The sequence below is a fragment of the Coturnix japonica genome, chromosome 7, assembly GCF_054131305.1.
Source record: "Coturnix japonica strain WE chromosome 7, WE-NBRP24, whole genome shotgun sequence".
In the NCBI taxonomy this organism is placed as follows: Eukaryota; Metazoa; Chordata; class Aves; order Galliformes; family Phasianidae; genus Coturnix; species Coturnix japonica.
The window spans coordinates 23,210,494-23,224,855 of record NC_140669.1 but is presented as its reverse complement, the minus strand read 5'-3'; the positions used below and the strand labels follow the sequence as shown (position 1 = coordinate 23,224,855).

Sequence of the window (14,362 nt, the reverse complement as noted above, 5' to 3'; positions counted from 1 at the left end):
CTCCATTATTTAAAGCTACGCTGACATGTTAGAGTAAAACACTTTCATGCATATTGATCTATTAGAGAAATGTATATACTCTTTTCCTTTTAGAAATACAAATAAAAATGGAAGGACATTAGTATAATCAGAACTATGCAACTTGCTATCTTTCATCTTTTTTATGAATTGTAGAATTTCTCAATGGTAAATTTTAAAGTAGATCCCTTTGAACCTGAAATAAATTGAAAATACATTATTATGATAAATGTGAAGCTTTAGAACTTCAGTCTTGTTAACTATCTGTACTGTCAGCACCATGTTCCTTTCAGTATCCTTAAAACACTGAAAGAAAAAGATTTGTTGGAAGAGAGGCTAGTAAATTTAATAAAGATTACATTTACAGCTGGTGAAACCTGCAGGGGAGAGCTTCATATAGGGGCAAGATGGGAGTTCAGGGTGTCCACTAACTTAAAGATGCAACTAGATTGCACCTAACTGAAATACTAAAAACTGAATTAAGCCTTGTATTTTGGTAGAGAAAACGTATCCAGTATTCTATTTGGACATTGTCCCTGATGGTGTTTTCAGACTTGTGTCCCTCAGCTGCAAGTGGTTCAACTGCTTATCCTCTCTGATTGATTGTGGGAAAGGAATTAGAAGACTTCCTTGTTTGGGAGCTCATCCCCACCTGTGCAGCCATAGCTGCATCACTGAGTAGCAGTGACTTGCCAGATGCGAGTGATGCCAGAGCTCTGTGGGCGAGGAGCTCTTCACTAACAGGCAGAGCTACTCCTGACTTTTCCTGCCAGAAGCGAACAAGGCAGTTCTGGCACAGAAACAATCGGCAGGCCCTACTGAATGCTTTAGTGCCCAGCTGGGACTGTTCACAGTCACTGGTGCTGGTGAGATTAAAGCTGAGCTGAGATGTGAGACATTCTGGCAAATGGTGGCCCATCAATGGGCAGCCGTGGCCCATAAACGTCTGCTTGTTTTCTGTGCTCAGGATGCTGTAGGAGTAGAACTGTTCAGTGCTCGTAATTTCAGTTGTCTCCTCTCCAGGTCTTTGACCATATGGCAGCATGATTTGATGGTCTTGAGCTCTAATCCTGGCTGCTCCATTCACCCCACAGTGTGATCACTGGGAAGCATGTCTGTTTCCATTTCTCTGTCTGTTAAATAAGGGCAGCAATAATCTCCTCCCATAGTGCAGACAGAATCACTGATACTAATGTGGTATTTGAATGTTACATTAGTGGACAGAAGAAGCCTGATGAACTGGGCAAGGCTGTGTCAATTGCATACAGTGCAGGGCAGTAAAGCAGGGACCATTAGCTGAATTGCGAGGACACCAACGATGGCATTTCCAGAGCCACCATCAATCCTTTGTACGTGACTTTCATAAAGCAGGGAGAACGAGCATGTGTACCTCAACAAGGGCAGGCTGAAGGTTGCATGAACAACTCTAATTTTTTCTAAATAATTATCTTTCCATTTTTTTGCATATGATGTATGATAATATTAGTTCTGCAGCACTGTTGTTACTAGCATAAACTAGCACTGAGCAATTGTGTTGTGTGTCTTCTGTTTCCTTATATCACCAACTTGTGACTATTCTCATCCATGCAGAATACTGTCATAGGACAGTAAATTAGAAGCACAATATAAAGGGAAAGTAATTTAAGAAAAAGTGTTTTTGTTTGTCTGTCTCCCGGCAGGCTGTGAGGTCACTTAAAGAAACAATCGAAGACTGCTGGGATCAAGATGCTGAAGCTCGATTAACTGCCCAATGTGCTGAGGAGAGAATGGCAGAACTTATGATGATTTGGGAGAGAAATAAATCAGTTAGTCCAACAGTCAATCCAATGTCGACTGCCATGCAAAATGAGCGGTAAGAGAAAAAATAGACTTTAGTTGGCAATGAATGTCCAGTGCTTAGCTCACTACAGGAAGGAAGCTAGAGCACACCATTCACATAGTGTTTAAAAGAGTTATGGGAGCTAGTCTACATGTGGATTTTGTGTATGATTCTGATAGTTTTGCATTGCATGAATCCACAAAATAAACATTTTTATGGCATTGGATTCTTACAATTGCCAGAATTCAGACATGTTGTATGTAAACAACTGTTTTTATCACAGTGAGGCCTGTTAAGCTGAGTTTAGACAAACTATCCAAACGAGCTTGAAAAGACTATGAATTGTGTTTAAAGACTTTTCTAAGTGATGCATTGAACTTCTGTTTAAAATGTTCTGCTATAAGCTATCAGTTCTGACAGTAAGAGTTCGTGATATCACCAAGACTTGAATTTATAGCTATTCAGTTTAAGAACTACAAAGCCCTTGTTAAAGTCATTGTTATTCTGGCCCAGTGAGAGAAGTGATGGGTACATCCCTTCTCTGATTGCAAATGATGCAGAACTGACATTAGTGCTAACATAATAGACACCATAGTAGAGATCTGGATTTGAGAGAAGGGTAGCATTGGCAGGGTTTGTCATGAAAAAATTCTGTTTAAAGCGTGGAACACCTAAATTGTTAAAATTATACATTTTTCATGGTTTAGAAGATTGTGACTCTTTCCCTAGCATCATTTTCTGTATCCTATGCTCTTGAGTATAGTTTCCCTTGTTCTCTTGTTTCCCATCTTCAGCATCACTTCTCTGCAACTAGACCAGTACCTTAGCAGTGAACTGTACAAATACAAGTATTGGACAAATAGAAGAAAATTGCTGTTATGTGATTTACTTCTGTCAATAACATTCGTGACAAAACTGCTGTCCTAGTAAAATGATTGTCTGCTTCCCAGGATTTTTCAAAGAGGATCTCAGTTTTTTAATTGTATCTGTCCTTAGTTTATGCACAAAAATAAGTAGACATTCAGTTCTCTTAAATTAAAGGCTTTATAATATACAGCAATATTTACATATATGATCTTAATATCACTGATTTTTTTTCTTAAAGGAACCTGTCACATCATAGACGAGTGTCAAAAATAAGGCCGTACCCAGATTATTCTTCTTCCTCCTACATTGAAGATTCAATCCACCACACTGACAGCATAGTGAAGAACATCTCGTCTGAACATTCAATGTCCTCTACACCACTGACTTCAGGGGAAAAGAATAGAAACTCCATTAACTATGAGCGGCAACAAGCACAAGCTCGCATCCCTAGTCCTGAGACAAGCGTCACCAGTTTGTCCACTAATACTACTACCACCAATACAACTGGCCTCACTCCTAGCACTGGCATGACCACAATATCTGAAATACCTTATTCAGATGAAACAAACTTACATACTACAAACATCATGCAGCCGGGTGGGCCCACGCCAGTTTGTCTGCAACTAACAGAGGAGGATTTAGAGACAAATAAACTGGATCCAAAAGAAGTAGACAAGAACCTGAAAGAAAGTTCTGATGAAAATCTGATGGAACATTCACTCAAGCAGTTTAGTGGACCAGATCCACTCAGCAGCACTAGTTCCAGCTTGCTTTATCCACTGATAAAACTTGCAGTAGAGGTGACAGGACAACAGGATTTCACGCAAGCTAGCAATGGTCAAGCATGTTTGATTCCAGATGTCCCATCTGCTCAGGTCTATCCTCTACCCAAGCAACAGAACCTTCCGAAGAGGCCTACTAGCCTTCCTCTAAACACCAAAAACTCAACAAAGGAGCCACGGTTAAAATTTGGTGGCAAGCACAAATCAAACTTGAAGCAAGTTGAAACAGGCGTTGCCAAGATGAACACTATCAATGCTGCAGAACCTCATGTGGTGACGGTTACCATGAATGGAGTGGCTGGTAGAACCCACGGCATAAACTCTCATGCTGGCACAACCCAGTATGCCAATGGGGCAGTGCCGTCTGGCCAAACAGCCAGTTCAGTAGCACAGAGGGCCCAGGAAATGCTTCAGAACCAGTTCAGTGGAGAGGATAGTCGATTGAATATTAATTCAAGCCCTGATGAGCATGAACCGTTGTTGAGGCGGGAGCAGCAGGTTGGCCATGATGAAGGTGTTCTGGACCGCCTAGTAGACAGGAGAGAGCGACAACTTGATAATGGCCGAACAAATGTTAATAACAATAACAGTAATCCATGTCCAGTGCAAGACACAGCTACACTCAGTATCCAGAATGTAGCCAGAAATCCTGGGCAGACTCAGACTAGAAGAGCACAGAGGCCTAATTCGCTGGATCTATCTGCCACAAATAGTTTGGATAGCAGTAGTATGCAGTGTAAGTGCCAGCAGAAGTTGAACAAGTTTCCCTGATGCATTTTTTTTGCTGAATAATTATGTATATCTACTTGAAAATACTTCTGTGTCCCCTTTCACTCCTCCAAGTGTGCCTATTAATCTCATATAAATTCAGTTTCTATCAGAACTATTTCAGTCTTCTCAATAAAGTCCTGTGTTCTGTCTTCATCAGCTCCAGAGTGCTTTAGGTCACTATCCTCTTTCCAAATACATGGGAAAAATCCATCCCTTTCTATTCTCTCTACTTTGATTTAGGGAGAGGAGCCATTTCTACTGTTATTTGTTGCGAGGCCGTGGCAAAGGTTATTGAAATGTCTCCTGTTTCTTCCTTCAGGGACATACTGTGCCTTCTTTTCCTTGTTTTTCATCATTCATAAGAGTAGCTGGCTCTAAGATGCATTGATTAAAATTATTATTACACACTTACTACTTCGTAACTTTTAAAGCGACTGATATTATTGTATTAGTCCAGCCTATGTGGGCATTCAGGCATTCTCTAGCTTACTATCTGAGCGTTAACAGTTAAAGCAATCCTTTGTCAGTTTACCATGTACATATTAAAAAAATAAGCAAAGTAGTTAGAGAATGGATTTTAATAGATGCCCTTGGAAAAACTGCCTTAGATTTTTAAGCCTAAAAACGTAAGAGGTTACAATGAGAATTTCTTTATCATGGTAAGAACTCTGTCTGTATTTATACTTCAGTACATAGAATGAGTTTCTTTGGAGTCTGTGGGCTGTTGGAGAGACTTCCTAGCTAACATGCTCCAGAATACATTGTCAGTGTCAAAAGATACTTGCAAACCTCTGAATGTGTTTAGGTAGAGGCTGTCATACTAGCAAATTAACCCGTGGTGCCAGCCATTGGATGCTTGGAAAGAAAAAGTTTATAAATGAGCTAGGACAGATCTTTCAAGAAATGTAGTTGAATATTCAGCAATTTAATGTTTAAGCTTTCCTTTTAAGTAGGAAACCTTATATTTTCATCTTTACTTGTTAACTTGAGTTGACATTTTATTGAAGAGAAAAAAAAAAAGAATAACGCAGTAACTTTCTTTAGTTGAAATGAAGAAGAAAATAAAATATTTGAAGCTTAAGATCAGATTTCTACTGCTGAATTTTTGTTACATTTGAAGCTGACAAGCAAGTGTTTTTTCCAGTTTTGCAATGCAACATCCCAAATCCTGATTTAGGATCCTAAAGAATATTTGTCTCCTGGCAAAGGCCTGAGCTCTTGCCTGAGGTTTTGTATGTAAAGAACTGCTTTGCGAGGCCAAGTAGGACCAGGGGATCTGTGATTTAATTTTGCTATCAAATGTTTAGCCTTTGCCATCCTGTAGTAGCTACATTTTTTTTTTTTTGTACCTTCCATTACAGGTAATGTAAGATACTATGATTGCAAAAGCCCCTCAAATATCAAATGCTGATTCTGCTGTTTGATGCCAATGTGCATTCAAGGTAACACAAATTACTTCACTGAAGTAATTTCTGAAAGAGAACAGAATCTGCCCCTTGTTTTAGTGACAGCCACTATCTGCTGCCACCTCTCTGCCATACAGTTGCTTAATTTAGTAGGATTTTCTGCTTTTTGTTCCATTCTGCATGAGTAACAACCCTGGACTGTCCAGTCTGTTCTTTCCTGTAATAGTGTTTTTTTCTACTTTTTGTTGTTGTTGTTCAGTAGGTGACTCCTCACAGGATGGCAAATCGGGCTCAGGAGAAAAGATCAAGAAACGTGTGAAAACTCCTTACTCACTGAAGCGATGGCGTCCTTCGACATGGGTCATCTCCACTGAGCCGCTGCACTGCGAGGTCAACAATAACGGCGGTGACCGGGCAGTGCACTCCAAATCCAGCACTGCCGTTTACCTTGCAGAAGGAGGCACTGCCACCACAATGGTATCTAAGGACGCAGGAGTGAACTGCCTGTGAAATACTTTAAAAGCCGACAAATGACCTTTCTGTTGGTTTTGTTTTGTTTTGTTTTTTCATTATTTGAAACAAACATACAGAAGACATTTAAAAAAACTGCTTTCTCCTCCTGTCAGCAACCCCTATCAAGGACTCGCTTTAAATAGATTTCAGCTATGCAGAAAATTTTTAGCTTATGCTTCCATATTTTTTTATTTTGATTTATTTTTTTGAACGTTTTTGCACTTTTATTTAGTATCGCTGAAGTTAAGTCTGTCTGTTTTGACCACGGAATATATATATGTGTATCAAAAATGTGGTCTCAAAATATTTTTTTAAAAAAAAAACAAAAAAAGGTATTGCTGATAATCAGTTTGGACCAGTTTCTTAAGGTCACTAAGATCACAAGCAGACTATAAGACAGGTTTGACTGCGGTGGTGTCTTGTAACCATGTTTTGATTTCTGTGCACAAGCTAGTCTGTATATTTCTATGTTACAAAGTGTATTCTCTTTTGCCCCTCCATTTTTCTTGTGTCATGTTGAAATGTGCAATAGTCTATAGTTCACAGTATGCTTTATTGAGAAGTGTTTCTAAAAATGCCACGTTCCTGTTTTTGTCTTTGTTATGTTTTCCCTGACAGTTGAGCAGTCAGTCAGTTGTGACAATTAACTTTGCACACCATAGCCAGCTCAAAGCTGCTGCCTGTATCACATCGTGCTCTGAGGTGACAACGTATGAACTTTCCCCAGTTTGAAAGGGCTTTTAAAAAGGAACAAAAATTGAGTTCAGTACCCTTCCTTTGACCCTTCTCAACTGAAGTGAGTTTCCTTAATGGTGGTAGATGCCAGCCCGTCAAGTTCTGAGTAACCAATTGTTGAACAAATGTAAGGAAACAATGTCAGCCATTTTTGTACTTTATTTTGTGTGCAGTTCTACCCTTTGTATTTATGTAAAACCTTGCTTAGATCACTAATAGTGTACATTGAAAAATGCAACTCAAACAGAAATCTAAGTAACAGTCATACTTAAGAGCTCTAGTGAAGGTAGGTTGCGAACATATTTTGTTAACAAAGAGGAAAAGATATTAATCTTATTTGGCACAAATCTGTCCTGATAGTCTGAGTAGAATCAGCCTGATGACCTGCGCAGGGTGGGTGCATCCTGACTGGTTGCTGTTGCTGAGCTGAAACTCTCCTTCCCCTCAGGTTTTCAAAGCTCTTCATTCATCTTGGTAAAATCAACTGCATGCTTTTAAAATTCATGGGTATGAGTGTTTGGGGGGGAAGGCTGGCTTTTTTCTGGTTAAATACTTTCAGTTTGTATGTAACACTCCACACATTGATTTTAGTTTCAGTGAATGTGACTCTGTGTTGAGATTATTTTTCTCATCATCTTATATACATCTTACTTTATCTTAATCATTTTTACTGGAAGAAAACTAATTTCCTTACTGGTCAGGCCTTCCTTTCACTTGAGAATTATCCATCCACCTGAGACTCTGATGGAAAACACTTCAGTAAAAACTATTTAAATTAAATATATATATTTGTGTGTGTAACACATGTCAGTCTTTGGTAATGAGGTCAATTTTACCTTGGGAAACTGGTAATGTTCAAAAAATAAAATACAATAAATTCTATGCAGCCATCCTGCCAAACTCCTATGGTAGGCTACTGGCAGCAGACACTTGCCTCTCCCAACCTGTCTTCTTCTGGCAGTCAGAACCAGATGCTCTCTGCTTTCAAGCTTGTTTGTTTCCTTGCTATTGTGGTTTTTTTTCCCCATGAGGCAAAGTTGCCAACTCTGTTTTATACATCTGACATAACTAGTATAATATATACTTTGACACATCTGATTCTTGCTATTTCTCAAACCCTTGCTTGTGCTTTATGAATTTATTCTTTAATGTTTACTAAATGTTTCTTACATTTTTGTAGGTATCTCCAAGAGATGACTCTAAATCCAAATTTTTCATTCAGTGTAGTTGTAGAAGTACAGGCTATGAGGTATAGTTTGGGCTCCCTGTGCTGTTTAAGCACCAGCTTAAATAATAACTCTGAGGTGCAGTTCTATTATCCTGATGTATAAATACATAGTTATACTTTCCCTCATCAGAAAATACGGCCTTTCACCGGTTTTACTTTTAATGCACTCCCCAGCTTCCCATCTGCTACGATCTTGCATCCCAGATGTTGAAAACTTGCCAGTTGCTCAGCTGGGTTTCAAGACCTCAATCAGAATTTTTGGCATTCTGTTCATAGTGTTGGCCACGTTTTTCATCTCTTTTGGACTTCTTCAAGTCTGCATTTGATGTACAGTATGTTGTCTTGTGATGATTGGTCTGTCGTGCTTAATGAAGCCTCTTCACTCATTTTCCAATGACTTTCTGGTTTGCCTTACATGTATAATCCATCAGCATTTCAGAATGTGGGCTGAAAAGCTATTTAGGACACTTATCTAACTTGACAGACTCTGGGGAAAGAAAAGTTATTTACTCCGACTAGTTCTTTCTGCTAAAACAGATTTGCTGTGATATTCCAGCCTTTCTTTTCAGATCAGTCCTTTGTAAGAAACCCAACTTCTGTTATGCTTGATGCAATGAAAATAATTTTGATACCAGATGAAGATTCTTGTGCAGTTTTTGTTGAACATTTTTAAAGCATGCATGAAAATATCATTTCCTTTATCTTTTTTTGTCACTTCCTGGAGAACCTTTTGGGGATGCATTTTAATTAGTAAAAGGTATTGGATTTGTAACCTACCATGGATAAATATAATGTGTAGCATGACAAAAATGTGTACTTTATCACAAAATATCCTGTAGATTGCATAGGGAAAAGGTATTTATTTGTAAAGGTCAGTCAAAACAGACTCTTAAGTGCACAACAAAATACTGTGATTCTGCACAGCTAGATGAGATCAGATTGTTTGTTTTTAGTGCTTATTTTATTAATGCCCTATTTTATTTTATATTTTTACTCACAGTGCATAATCCAGTCTCCACAGAATACTTTCTCTGTAAATTAAATGATACTGAATTTCATCTCATGTCCTGGAGAATCATCCTTAACCAAATAGAATACACATAAGAGAGAATTCTACAGATCAGACACGTGGATAAGTGGTAAATGTACTGCAATCAAGGGACAGAAATAGTTCTGTTTATTTGTTTGTTTTAGGGTAATGATGAAAGTTGATAATATTTTATCAACATCTTGTTGTATATTGCAGACAAGTTAAAAGTAGAACAAGGTGAAAAAAAAAGAATGATAGTGTAAATACCTATGAGTTGTGCCACTGTCAAATAGGCAACAGTAGAATATTTGTAAGGTAATTTATAATGTATAATTCAAGTAAAATATTACAGCAAACATTTGTGATGTTTGTATATATAACCAAAATCCAAAAGCTTATTGTTTTTTTAAAAAATGACATGCTAGTAGAAATTAAATGAGTTAGTTAGGTTAACGCAATGTCTCTTTCTGTTTCCTATGTTTCCTCACCAACATTACATGGTTTTTAGAATGTGAATTCTAACCATTTGAACAGACATGCAGGTATTGTCAATTGTAGGCTCTTCTAAATTGGAAATTTGCAAGTAAAGTTATCTGAAACATTTCCCTGACTTTGCTTATGAAGCTTGATAGTTTCATGTGCTGAAGTTATCATGTCCTTCTTGTAACTCTGAGATGCACTTAACTTACACAGCTGAAAGATAAAGAAATTCCTAATTTAAAAGGAGACCAGTTAATATCATCATCTTTAGAATGTTCTCTGAAACAAAGAATATTTTTTCTATATTGTGCTTTCTTACCACAATTCATGCCAGTCTTGTTTCCATTTAGAAAACAATCTCATTTCCATAGGCAGTCAAGATAGACTATTTTTTTTCAGTACAGGGTACAAAAGGCAATACAAGATGGATGCTGTCAGGTTTCTGGAAAAAGCAAACAAAAAGCCTTATAAATCTGCTTATAAACTGTGTGTTTTCCCATCTGTCAACTTTCTTAAAAATAATTCATTAATTCTGCTTGCCTCAGAAATGAAAATAAGGATGTTCTGTATTTGTATGGAGTGGATTACTGGGCAAAATTTAGCAGTAATGAATTGCTATGTAGAAAATACAATCATATACAATGTATGAGTATATGCCATAATTTCAGTGTTCAATCACTCTATACGTTGCTTTTATGATACCCCTGAAGAATTCGTAGGTGTTTAAAACAGCAATAGAAGTCCACTAATATAATATTACTGAGTCAATGTTCAGGTGATATTTTTCTTTCATTATAAACATATTCAAAAGATCATAGCCATTCTGCCACTGAAACACAATAATGGAAATTTCCGGCCTAATTAAGGATATTTTTTTTAAATTCACATTGCAGTTAATATGGGGAAAATTGCATCATACTGTAGTTTTTACTTACATGAAAATGATGAAGTTCTCAATGCTGAAAATGTTTTTTTTAAGTCATAAAAATAATAAGTATCTAGTATGGTAGTATGTGCATGACCTAATGTATATGAAATTTGGAGCAGCTTACTAAAGAAGATTGAAGTAGGTTTGATTAGTCTATGAAAGTTGGGTTATAGAGTGGATGACTTTGTATTTTGCATAAATTGCATTATTTGAACTTTTCTCTCTAGTCTCCCACTATGCATTTTGCCAGGTCAATATATTTAAACTCACTTTTGTTTTTTTTTAATGTACTCACTTAATTTTTGTTCAAATTTATTCCTTTCTTCAAAGAAAAATCTATTGCAGTGGAGCCAAATATATATATTTTTATGTAAACTCTGTATGTATTGAGATGCATATGTATGTCATGCAGAAATTTCAGGATTAAGTTCTGCGAGTTACAGCATCAGATGGTAGCACTGGTAGCAAGTATAGCATTCTTTTTTAGATACCATTCTTAAATCATCTTTATAATAAAATTGGGCTCAGCCTGTGACATAACCCAGAAGTGTGCGATCCCCCATGACGTACTTGTCACTTTGTCACTGATTTAAGGTTCCTCCTTTCAAGTTGGAAAAACAAAAACAATACAAAAACCCTCAACATTTTTAATCCATTATAATTTTTACAAGGCTTTTTTATGCAGTAGCTGCTGAGGTTAAGTGTGTAGTAACCCTTTGAATATGGGGGCATGGTTTAAGCCATTTAATCCAATTGCATTTTAGGCTTCTGGGTTGTCATAGAAAAACTCAAGCTGTAGACATACACCTGTTTTATTTTTCTTATTTATTCTTTTCCCCTAATTATGTTCAGTTTTGATGTGAAATAGTAAGAAATCAGATTTCTCATTTGAGGTTTATTTTGTGCTGACTGAAACTGGTCTTGGAACTTCCTCATCTGCAGAAGAGATTGAGGCGCTCTGAATCAAAATGGGAGTCCCGCTAGGCACAAACTTAACTGGGGAAGTCAACGTATCACAAACACGGATGTCTCAAACAAGCTGGTGCTTGAGCCAGGTGCTGTTGAAATCAAAGAGGTGTCTGCCATTAGTTAGGAGCAAAGAAGAGCTGGCGCTGGTATTCTGAGGGCTGCTAGCTGGTGACTTGGTTCAGGCCTCCACACTGGGTCAGTACCAGCTCAGCTTGGTTATTGTTGAGAAATGGGACTATACCAGAGGGAGGGGCGTTGCGAGGTTTCCAGATAAATCCTCATTCACACCAAAGTCCTTTGATGTTCATCCGGGCTTAATGCAGGTCTGATTTAGTGGCTGTTACAGCATGTATGGAAATATGGAATTACTTTTTATGAGCAATTCTATTTATTTCACTGTAGTTTACATATGTGCATAACATCAAGAGCTCATTGGAGTTATGCTAATATATAGTGTAGTAGTCAGATTGCTTTAAAAGCCCTACTAACTGTGTGAAGTTGCAGGTCATTGGGTTGGTTAACTACAGTGCGCAGGTCACCCCCCACTGTCACAGCAAGGAAGGATTTCTTCAAAGCTCTGCTTCTGCAGATAGATTACATCTGTCAGGACCACAGATCTTGCCTGGTAACTATTTTAAAGCAAAAATAACTGCCTTTATAATTTACTGGTTTGTAGATATCCCCAAAGTTAATTTTTGTAACCCATTCACTAGTTTTTAAAAGAGCAAAAAAGCGTGAGGTTTATATTTCTAGAGCACTTGATTCACTTTTTTTCTTTTGTGCTTCAGAACTGTATCATGAAGTATCACACTTCCATCTTGTTCATTCACATGGAAAGAAAATAATAGATGTTTCTGTAATCTTTAGGTCGAAGGAACACAAAGAAACAGGCAAGTCCATGTTGTTGCTGCCTTTCATTAGTCGCTTTTGAATTTCTTGATTTTTGTGACTCCTCTCTTTCACAGTGTTGAAATGTATTTAAAAAGGTTTGTCTGTAATGTTTCTTGTCTGCTTTTTGTCTCTAGAGGAAAGTGTGCTCTATTCACATTTATATAAGCTGGAATCATACTTTATAATCGCTGTCGATTATTTTTCCCCCAAATGCAGAGGAAAATGAACACAGCAAAAACCAATTTCTAGGGTTTGGTCTTCTGTAGAAGCTGAAATAAGGATATGTGAATCTGACACGTTCCTTATGACAGACTATAGTAAGGAGAGCATTGATTTCTGAGCGAGCTTTTCTGGGGGAGAGGGGGAGAAACCCTAGAATATGGAGTCTCATCAGAACCCTTTTGTTAACGGGTATTTTTGTTTGTTTGTTTGTTTTTTCTCTCAAATGATTGAGTAAATATCATGTATGAATTTATAAATAATTGCTTTCAGTTATTTCTTTTGTATAAGCTGCCCAGTACCCTTGCTATGCTGTATAAGTTGTGTTTCATGGAACAGTGTGAGTATGAAATAAAAGCTAATTTTTGTTTTTTAATCATCTGTGGATGCCACTATGAAAGCTGACATTGTTAAAGCCACTACAGAGTTTTCTATGAATACTTGTAAGAATTGCTTTGTTATATATAAACCTAAATAAAGAGATTGTATTAATACAGAGACATTGGATAAGAACATTTAAAAGGCTATTCTTTAGGTCTAAAAGAAAAGGCTTGCTGTAAAATGGTGCATTATTCCATTTATTAAAGATCATATTAATGACAAAAACCATAGTCTTTCATGGGTTTTTCATGGCTGTGGGTAATAAGACACACTTCCAAGAGTGAACATAGATCTGTTGCAGTTCTGTTCTGTTGGTGGAAGGATAAGGAACTTCTTCATTACTGAGAGCTGAACAAGACCTTGACATACCTCGGGCACATGACAGATGGTACTTTGCACTGTTATCAGATAACTGTGAAATAATCAAAGCTTGCCTTTGCTATGCTAACGCAGTGCCTCTGCTTGCTCTTTCACTTATTCTCACTGGTCAGCAGTTAAGATGCTTGCACTGGCAACTAAATAGCATTTGTGTACGTTTCAGAGTGCTGCAACAGGCATCTTGCACCTTACAGTCTTGGTGCTTGGTCACTTTAAGGTGAGACCTCTCTGGCTTTAGCTCTTACTGTTACATGCAGGTCGGTGGGGCCCATCCTACACCTCAGTTGCTTTGGTGTTTACATTTCTTGACTTAATTCTTGTCAAATTATTTTTCTGTACCCACAGCGATAATGATTTTTACAATCAAATGAGACGGTGTTGCAAGTTTGACACTTCTTTGGCCAGAGGACTACCTCCAAAATGCAAATGAAAGAGACAGCATGAATAGCTTTCTTGCCATCATAAGGATGAAGCAACGAACTGAGGCAAGTAGCACATGGGTTGAACACCTGCCTATACTGCAAATCAATACAGCATCACAAATGAATTCAGAAACCCCTGGCTATAGGGAGGGACCATTACAAGCTTTACCTCTCCTGGGAGCAGGAAGCAGCCTCAGCCTCCCACGGTGTTCCAGGCTGGATCTGCAGCTCCCTAGGGGGTTTCTGCATCAAAAGGATTAGGAGATTAGAACAGTTATTGACAAGGAGAAGGTCCCTCCTTGAAAGACAGCACTCTGCTTGCATGCAGTGGCTTGCTCTTGGCTCAAGGTAACTAAGCAATCCCAGATCACAGGAAAAGAGAGGCTAGCAAACCAGATTTTATTACCTACATTTAAAGCTTTAAGGACAGGCTCACAGAGCTCTTTTTTTATCCAGATGTCTCAGTGACAGCAATGGGAGCTTGAGCTGTCTTAAGTCCTCTCGGGATGAGCTCCAAGAAATTGA

At 37.8% G+C, this 14,362-nt stretch overlaps 1 protein-coding gene across 1 annotated transcript in view; it reads left to right on the top strand.

The window, feature by feature from the left end:
* Window positions 1-13,262, top strand: part of BMPR2 (bone morphogenetic protein receptor type 2) — a 99,577-nt gene extending 86,315 nt beyond the window's left edge. Inside the window, exons 11-13 of the mRNA XM_015868188.3 lie at window positions 1,698-1,870; window positions 2,943-4,222; window positions 5,923-13,262. Of these exons, the coding sequence (XP_015723674.2) occupies window positions 1,698-1,870; window positions 2,943-4,222; window positions 5,923-6,173 (1,704 nt within the window). The 3' untranslated portion in view covers window positions 6,174-13,262. The remainder of the gene's footprint in view (window positions 1-1,697; window positions 1,871-2,942; window positions 4,223-5,922) is intronic.
* The last annotated feature ends 1,100 nt before the right edge of the window (window positions 13,263-14,362 follow it).